Here is a 9,990-nt window from a genome sequence, read left to right on the forward strand (position 1 = left end):
ATTCTTTTGTATAAAAAAAAATTACAATTACATTTTTTTTTATGTAACAGCCGACCCCTCTCATTCTCTCAGGGTTTCTTCCGGCGCAGTATCCAGAAGAACATGGTGTACACCTGTCATCGCGAGAAGGGCTGCATCATCAACAAGGTCACCCGCAACCGCTGCCAGTACTGCCGCCTGCAGAAGTGTTTAGAAGTGGGCATGTCCAAGGAGTGTGAGTACTATTCCTCTCTGTATGTCTCTCTCTGTATGTCTCTCCGTCTCTCTCTCAATTTCAATTTAAGGGCTTTATTGGCATGGGAAACATATGTTAACATTGCCAGAGCAGGTGAAGTAGATGATAAACAACAGTGAAATAATAAACAATAAAAGTGAACAGTAGACATCTCTCTCTCGTTCGTTCGCCTGTCTCTTCTGAGTGAATACTGTCTCCCAAGAAATGCCTTCCCGAAGTAGATAATCAAAGCACCATGCGCTGACATGACAAAAAGTGATGGTTCCAATACATTTTGAGACGTTTTTTTTTAATATATCAAGAAGCAATGATGCGCAACCCGCCACACCCCATGATGGCTTCCCTCCCTCGGTCCACACCCTCCTACACATCCACCACACACATATGCTCACACACACTGTATATCCCCCTATAGGCTTCAATGAGGCTAAGCGCTAAAACAATCTCCTAGCACATTATCCTCTAGGCCCCCTGTAAGTGAGTTCTCCTCCTCAGTGTTCCGAGCCGCTGGTTTATAGCAACATTCATCCCAGTCAAGGCCGCTAGGGAAATCAACCACTGCCATCTAGTGGTGGGGAGTATGTTACTACACCTGGGAAGTGGCGTACAGTGTGTTGTGGTGGTTAAAAAAATAATAAATTGACAAAATCAGCAGGTGTGTGTGTTTTTTTGCGTTTTTAAGTTGGGATCTATATTGAGTTGTGTAGCTGGGCTGTGTGTGTGTTCAGGGCTGTCTTAACCCCTCTTGATTGACCTTTGAGCCAGTCAACCTGGAACGGTCAACCTAGAACCCCTAACAGTAAGACTCTTATCTCTGAAGGGGGGTGACACACACACACGACTTAGTAAATAGTGTGTGTGTGTGCCATGACTGATTAGAGTGCCAGGCTAATAGTTCTTTAATGGCTTCATTAGGTTGTGTTTTCTGGGCCCACGCTGGCAGCTCTCTCTAGGGAACAACAGTGTAACACACATAGTGAACAGTGCTGCGCTGCCCTGAGGAAAGAGAGCATCTTATTTATCATGGTTCCCTTCTTTCCAATTCTCTCTCCCTCACACACTCTCACTCACTCACACACACACTCTCTCACTCACTCACACTCTCTCTCTCTCACACACTCTCTCTCTCTCTCTCACACACACTCTCTCTCTCTCACACACTCTCTCTCTCACACTCACTCTCTCTCACACTCACTCTCTCTCACACTCACTCTCTCTCACACTCACTCTCTCTCACACTCTCTCTCTCTCTCTCTCTCACACTCTCTCTCTCTCACACACACACACACACACACACACACACACACATATGTGTCATCACCTTATTTTGGCAGCTCTTAATACATTGAGAATATAGAAATATGACGTGAAGATTAGAGGTCGACCGATTATGATTTTTCCACGCAGATCCCGATTACTCAGTCGATTTAAAAAAAATATATATATATGAAAAATGAAATATTTTTGTATTTTATTTTTTATATTTATATTTGTAATAATGACAATTACAACAATACTGAATGCACAATGAACACTTTTATTGTAACTAATACATATATAAAATCAATTTAGTCTCAAATAAATAATGAAACATGTTCAATTTGGTTTAAATAATGCAAAACCGTTTTGAATAGGAAAGTAAAAGTGCAATATGTGCCATGTAAAAAAGCTAACGTTTAAGTTCCTTGCTCAGAATATATGAAAGCTGGTGGTTCCTTTTAACATGAGCCTTCAATATTCCCAGTTAAGAAGTTTTAGGTTGTAGTTATTATAGGAATTATATGACTTTCTCTCTATACCATTTCTATTTCATATATACCTTTGACTATTGGATGTTCTTATAGGCACTTTAGTATTGCCAGCCTAATCTCAGGAGTTGATAGGCTTGAAGTCATAAACGTTGGCAAATGCAGGAAAGTGCTGTTTGAATGCTTACGAGCCTGCCGCCACTCAGTCAGACTACTCTGTCAAATATCAAATCATAGACTTGATTCTAATAAACACAGAAATACGAGCCTTTGGTCATTAATATGGTCAAATCCGGAAACTATAATTTCGTAAACAAAACATTTATTCTTTCAGTGAAATACGGAACCGTTCCGTATTTTATCGAACGGGTGGCAACCCTAAGTCTAAATATTGCTGTTACATTGCACAACCTTCAATGTTATGTCATAATTATGTGAAATTCATGCAAATAAATTACGGTCACACAGTTCGCAACGAGCCAGGCGGCCCAAACTGTTGCATATACCCTGACTCTGCTTGCACTGAACACAAGATTTCCCTAGTTAATATTGCCTGCTAACATTCATTTATTTTAACTAAATATGCAGGTTTAAAAAATATACTTCTGTGTATTGATTTTAAGAAAGGCATTGATGTTTATGGTTAGGTACATTTGTGCAACGATTGTGCTTTTTTCACGACTGCTTTTGTTAAATCATCCCCCGTTTGACAAAGTTGAAGTAGGCTGTGATTCGATGATAAATTAACAGGCACCGCATTGATTATATGCAACGCAGAACAAGCTAGTTAACCTAGTAATATCGTCAACCATGTGTAGTTAACTAGTGAAAATGTGTAGATTGATTGTTTTTTTATGAGTTAAGTTTAATGCTCGCTAGCAACTTGCCTTGGCTCCTTGCAGCCACAAGGTCCTTTTGACACTGCACTTGCATAACAGGTGGTCAGCCTGCCACGCAGTTTCCTCGTGGATTGCAATAATCGGCATCCACAACAGCCAATTACCGATTGTTATGAAAACTTGATATCGGCCATAATTAATCGGTCGACCTCTAGTGGTGATACAGTGAGTCGCTAGAGGAGGGTAGACAGAATGTGGAGAGATGGAGAAGGAAGGTGAAAGAGAGACAGAGGGAGAGAGAGAGAGTGTGTGTCTGCTACTGTTTGGGGGACAGAGAGTTAGTCCCAACTCTCCAATGTCTCCCTGTCTGTATTGTGCCAGATCAGCGACACACAGATTCTCCTTCTTAAGCTCTTTTCACACTGTCACATCAAAGCACTTCAGCTCTCCCCCTCTCTCTCTCTCTCTCTCTCTCTCTCTCTCTCCCACATACAATTCACTCACACCCTCTCCTCTGAAAATGTCTTACATAACACACGGCTAACACATGTTTTATTCTCTCTGTCTCTCTCTGTCTCTCTCTGTCTCTCTCTGTCTCTCTCTGTCTCTCTCTGTCTCTCTCTGTCTCTCTCTGTCTCTCTCTCTCTGCGTGTGTGTGAGTTTGAGGATAAATAGTGTATATGGTTCCATCTAGTGGTTGATGTGTGTATTTCCCCCAACGTACAATGCCCCAGTTGATCAGCGTTTGTGTTTCCAGTAGTGTCTGGTCTCAGGGATAGCGATCGTTTTTCTGACTGCCTCTGTGTTCTCTCTTTGGCTGGAGATGGCATGGCTATGTGAGGATTGTGAGGTCAACCTGTCGTGGTTAGTGTTCACATATCCCTGAAAATTGCCATTTGAGCCCAAAGGATAACCCTCTCCCCCTCTCTTCGTCTCCTTCTCTCCCTCCCTCAGCGGTGAGGAACGACAGGAACAAGAAGAAGAAGGAGGAGAAGAAGCTAGAGTGTACTGAGATCTACGTGCTGAGTACCGAGACCGAGCAGATGATCGAACGTGTCCGCAAGGCCCATAAGGAGACTTTCCCCTCGCTCTGTCAGCTGGGCAAATACACCACGGTGACTTATACACACACACACACACACACACACACACATTACCCTCACTCTGCCAACATGTTTGGGTATTACAAACACCGACTAACATACACACTCCTTGCACTCTCAACGTACCAGCCAATGTATTTGTAGAATCACAGAATAACCTATATGTATGCATCTCCCTCTCGTCTCCCTACAGAATAACAGTGCAGAGCACCGCGTGGCTCTAGATGTCAACCTGTGGGATAAGTTCAGTGAGCTGTCCACGAAGTGTATCATCAAGACGGTAGAGTTTGCCAAGCATCTGCCAGGCTTCACCACCCTCACTATCGCTGACCAGATCACCCTGCTCAAGGCTGCCTGTCTGGACATACTGGTGAGAAGACTCATCAGGACACACACACACACACACACACACACGCATTAGGACATGCGTGTATTTATTACAAACAGCAAAACATCTACAGAAAGTGAAACGCAATATATTATATTTATATATATTTGTGCTCCCCTTCCCTTTCCAACTAACTCAGTGGCCTTGTGGTTAGTGTCCGTCCTGAGATTGGGAGTTTGATCCCTGGTCATAAATACATCAAAACATCAAGCTGCTTCATGCTACAGGCCCTGAAGAGCCATTTCGGCTCGCAAGACTGACTGACTGACTTCTTTTCCCCCATTTCCCTCCTTCCCTCTTTCTACCTTAGATTCTGAGGATATGCACGCGGTACACTCCAGACCAGGACACAATGACGTTCTCAGACGGGCTGACCCTGAACAGGACCCAAATGCACAACGCTGGCTTCGGCCCGCTCACAGACCTGGTGTTCGCCTTCGCCCAAACACTCCTCCCTCTGGAGATGGATGACGCCGAGACCGGCCTGCTCAGCGGCATCTGTCTGCTGTGTGGAGGTACTGCACCGTTGCTCCGATTCAAATCCAGCATTGCACCTCCTATCAGGGCCGGGAGTTGATATCACAAAGCCAATTATCATTTGTTTTCAAGCAAATTAGTATTGGGTATTAAGGATGTGTTTTTCATTTGTGTGTGTGTGTGTGTGTGTGTGCCTGTGTGCCTGTGTGCCTGTGTGCCTGTGTGTGTGTGTGTGTGTGTGTGTGCGCCTGTTTGTGTGTGTGCGCGCTCCTGTGTGTGTGTGTGTGTGTGTGCGTGGCTGTGTGTGTGCGTGTAGACCGTCAGGATCTGGAGCAGGCAGACAAGGTGGACGTACTACAGGAGCCCCTACTGGAAGCTCTGAAGATCTACGTGAGGAAGAGGAGACCTCACAAACCACATATGTTCCCCAAGATGCTGATGAAGATCACGGACCTCAGGAGCATCAGCGCCAAGGGTGAGAGAACACGCCTGCACACTGCGTTGTTAGTTTTTTTACAGGGTAGATTTAGTGTAGCTTAAACTTCTTCCAGTGTGAAGTCATTGGTAGCTTGGTAAACTAGATTGTTTTATGTTGGTGTTAACTTTATTTTGGCTGTCACCTGTATGAGCTTGTTATATAACTTAATTCACAGTTAATTTTGTAGAAACTATTGATCCTCTGTGGCTAAATTGTGCTCTCTGGTGTATTTTAAACTTTGAGTTGGCTCCTGTGATTGTATATTTGGTGTTGTTTTTCTTACCTCTTGGGCCCCCTACGGGCTTGGGCCCCTGTATTAATTCAGCCCTAGTCTCAGTGCAACACTACTACCATTTCTATCTATATCAGGCGTTATTTATTTGAAGAAAAATATTGTGACATATGATATTTTGCTGTAGTGGCCGAACCTTGTGGAACACATGACCCTCTCACTCTCTCTGCCTCTCTGTTCTCCTCCCTCCCTCTCCTCTTCCAGGAGCGGAGCGAGTGATCACTCTGAAGATGGAGATCCCAGGCTCCATGCCCCCTCTCATCCAGGAGATGCTGGAAAACTCAGAGGGTCTGGAGGGCCAGGGGGCCAGCGGGGGCCGCTCCAGCGGAGGAGGGGCCCCACCAGGCAGCTGCAGCCCAAGCCTGTCCCCCAGCTCAGCCCGCAGCAGCCCCCCTGCACCCTCCCCTTAGACTGGGGTCCACCACCACCCCCCAGGCAGGGACAGCCAGAAGGCATGACTACAGACTCCCACACTGTGACAAACCAGGCCAGAGTGGAGTGGGGTTAGGAAGAGGGCCAAGCCTGGGCCCAACCAGGACGGACTTTGACACTTTGAGGGTAAACGCAGGCCTCACTGGACAGACAGCCGTCCCCCCACTCCCCCTATCTCAGCCCCAGACTGGGCACCATCATACTTAACTGAATCTGGATGGCACTATAACCATCACCCCCACCACCACCACCACCATAGACATGCCTCAGAACCAGCGCCAGGGATTGGCAGACGCAACACAAGGAGTTTAATCTGAGATGTTCTGTTTACTCTCCTCAGTGATGACTCTGTTCTTCCTCTCTCCCCCTCAAGACTATGGACAGGAATTCAGGCTCAGGGCCTGTCAGACCTGGGGTAAAGGGGTCGACAAGACGCACGTCTTTCTGCAGGGAACTAGACAGACAGACTGCTGGACACTGGGCACGAGTCATCCCTAAATGTTGTCAGGGACAGCAAATGGGGGCTGCTCAGAGGGGGGGGGGCCTGCCTCTCCTTCACAACTTTGAGAGACAGATTTTCTTACAAAATATATATGGAAATATAAATATATATATATTGAAAAAGTAATCATTGCAATTTGAATTGTCCAGGTGGAATGATGCATAAAAGAGGAGTTGCTATCTTTTTCTCAGTATTTTTCTCACTGTTCTAAGAACTTAGATGTCATTTGTGATCCCACCTCCCCAGACCTAGTGTTTTGTTCTCTTCGTTTCACCCAGGAATATCAGCACACTAAGTAGTCACAGTGGAAATGTGTGTTTTTTTTTTCTATCAAATCAGAAGATAAGTAGAACAAAAATGACGACACGATTTCAGATGCAATTCACTTAATGCACTAGACCTCTTGCACTGTCACGTTCACGAGTTGGATCAAATTGAGACACAAAACACAAATTGGACCAGGTTGGGTTGGCATCTCTCTGGTTTTGTTCCATTTACAGTATTTTCTTCTTTCTTTTTTTTCATGGGAGAAAAGGAAACGTAGTGGTTCTATGATCTAGAGTCAAGTTGTTGTGGAGTTATGAAGGTGACCTGTAAGAAAATAGCAGCCATGAAATAATGTACATAAGATGTATTCCTTTGTGTTAAAGTACATGGAGTCTAGCCAATTTTCACTGTTGTCAAAAGCCTTTTATGTTTTTGCTTTTTGGTCTTGTTTGGTGTCCTGAAGTGAAGGCATGAATCACTGGTCGCCTGTTTAGACCGCTTAAGGAAGGGACGGACTGCTAGGAACACCATAGCCATTGACAACCTGTAAAGAGTTGAATTTATACTTCACCTGAAAAAAAAAAAAAAATAGAAAGATTTGACAATTTAAAGACCAACAACTCCGTGACCCCCCCCCCCCCCCTCCTTTTTCCTAAGGTCGTCCCTCTCTCTCATTCCATTTCTGGATAATGTATGTATTACCCCCAACAGCACTGCCTCTGTACTGTAGCACATTATCTATGTGCTCCCACTACCCCCCACCATCAGTCACAAACTGTACGACGTTACCAGTATGCTCACATTGTAGCACATTGTCTGTAGGATGTATCTATCTATGTCCGTGTAAACTCTGTGACACGATACCAGTACGCTCACAACACCACTGCCTCTGTATGTTCCCCATCTCTCTACCCCCCCCCCCCACAACACCACTGTCTCTGTATGTTCCCCATCTCTCTACCCTCCCCCCCCACAACACCACTGCCTCTGTATGTATACATGTTCCCCATCTCTCTACCCCCCCACAACACCACTGCCTCTGTATGTATACATGTTCCCCATCTGTCTACCCCCCCTCCCCCCCCACAACACCACTGCCTCTATGTATACATGTTCCCCATCTCTCTACCCCCCCCCACAACACCACTGTCTCTGTATGTATACATGTTCCCATCTCTCTACCCCCCCCCCCCCCCCCCCCCACAACACCACTGCCTCTGTATGTATACATGTTCCCCATCTCTCTACCCCCCCCTCCCCCCCACAACACCACTGTCTCTATGTATATATATTCCCCATCTCTCTACTCCCCCCCCCCCCCCCCCCCCCCCCCCACAACACAACACCACTGCCTCTGTATGTATACATGTTCCCCATCTGTCTACCCCTCCCCCCACAACACCACTGCCTCTGTATGTATACATGTTCCCCATCTCTCTACCCCCCCCCCCACAACACCACTGTCTCTGTATGTATACATGTTCCCCATCTCTCTACCCCCCCCACAACACCACTGCCTCTGTATGTATACATGTTCCCCATCTGTCTACCCCCCCCTCCCCCCCACAACACCACTGCCTCTGTATGTATACATGTTCCCCATCTCTCTACCCCCCACACAACACCACTGCCTCTGTATGTATACATGTTCCCATCTCTCTACCCCCCCCACAACACCACTGCCTCTGTATGTATACATATTCCCCATCTCTCTACCCCCCCCCACAACACCACTGCCTCTGTATGTATACATGTTCCCCATCTCTCTACCCCCCCCCCCCCCCACAACACCACTGCCTCTGTATGTATACATGTCCCCCATCTCTCTACCCCCCCCCCCCCCCCCACAACACAACACCACTGCCTCTGTATGTATACATGTTCCCCATCTCTCTACCCCCCCCCCCCCCCCACAACACAACACCACTGCCTCTGTAAGTTTGTTTCACAGTATCAGCACCTCTATCTCTTTATCTATCACAGCAACGCAACTGCCTCTGTTTACACACTATTAGTATTTATCTGTCTGTCATTCTTGACGCTACTGACACATCCGAGTACCTAGCTATTCCCTAGCCTGGCCCTAGATCAGTTTGTGCCGTCTTGCCAATGCATGACAATGAAATAGGAGTTGCACAAACTGATCTGGGATCAGGATAGCTATTTCCCCACCTTTTAACCACTGTTTACACAAAATAGTGTAACTTACCTACCCATCTCTTTTCCCCACAACACCACTGCCTCTGCTGTTCAGTACGTGTGGATCTGTCCTTCACAACGATCGAACGCTGCTATTGGCCAGCCTCTCTGCAGCCAGTATGACAACGCACAACTGTTTTTTTTCCCCTGCACTCTCACTTGTAATGCAATCAGATGTCAACCAGCATTTGGGGATAAAATAAATAACTGTTTTGATTATGCCAGATCATTGGACGAAGAGAATGACATTAAATAAAGAACCATGCCTGTGTGTGTTTTTAAATGTTTCTTAACTGGTGGTGGGTCCACTATTATGCTGAAAGTAAGATTGTGGTGACTTGAAGATCAGCAATTTGGTGAACCAGGGACTATAGCAGGTCACGCTACAATAACACATACAAGATTCAGAGTCCCTTTAAGGGTTATACTACAGTTTCTTTTGGGGGGAGGCTTATTTTTTAGGTTCCTTATTGGCCCCTCAATGTAGTTTAGACAATACATTGAGTGCACAAAACATTAGGAATACCTGCTATTTCCATGACAGACTGTCCAGGTGAATCCAGGTAAATGTTATGATCGCTTATTGCTGTCACTTGTTAAATCCACTTCAATCAGTGTAGATGTAGGGGAGGAGACAGGTTAAAGAAGGATTTTTAAGCCTTGAGACAATTGAGACATGGGTTGTGTATGTGTGCCAGTCAGAGGGTGAATGGGCAAGACAAAATATTTAAGTGCCTTTAAATGGGGTATGGTAGTAGGTGTCAGGTGCACCTGTTTGTGTCAAGAACTGCAACGCTGCTGGGTTTTTCACGCTCAACCGTTACCCCTGTGTATCAAGAATGGTCCACCACCCAAATTACATCTAGCCAACTGTTGGGAGCATTCATGGGGGGGTGCAACTCAATATTAGGAAGGTGTTTTTCATGTTTTGTACACTGTCTTTCTGTGTATAATATATATATAGAGCGAGAGAGAGAAGTTTGGACACACCTACTCAATTCAGGGTTTTTCTTTTTTTGTACTATTTTCT

At 45.6% G+C, this 9,990-nt stretch overlaps 1 protein-coding gene across 2 annotated transcripts in view; it reads left to right on the forward strand.

Moving 5' to 3' along the window:
• Positions 1-7,386, forward strand: part of rarab (retinoic acid receptor, alpha b) — a 158,466-nt gene extending 151,080 nt beyond the window's left edge. For both annotated transcript variants that reach the window (XM_031827206.1, XM_020476058.2), the window contains 6 exons: positions 73-214; positions 3,777-3,937; positions 4,119-4,295; positions 4,624-4,828; positions 5,107-5,265; positions 5,765-7,386. In XM_031827206.1, the coding sequence (XP_031683066.1) occupies positions 73-214; positions 3,777-3,937; positions 4,119-4,295; positions 4,624-4,828; positions 5,107-5,265; positions 5,765-5,970 (1,050 nt within the window). In that variant the 3' untranslated portion in view covers positions 5,971-7,386. The remainder of the gene's footprint in view (positions 1-72; positions 215-3,776; positions 3,938-4,118; positions 4,296-4,623; positions 4,829-5,106; positions 5,266-5,764) is intronic.
• The last annotated feature ends 2,604 nt before the right edge of the window (positions 7,387-9,990 follow it).

The sequence above is a fragment of the Oncorhynchus kisutch genome, linkage group LG6 (genome assembly GCF_002021735.2).
Source record: "Oncorhynchus kisutch isolate 150728-3 linkage group LG6, Okis_V2, whole genome shotgun sequence".
In the NCBI taxonomy this organism is placed as follows: Eukaryota; Metazoa; Chordata; class Actinopteri; order Salmoniformes; family Salmonidae; genus Oncorhynchus; species Oncorhynchus kisutch.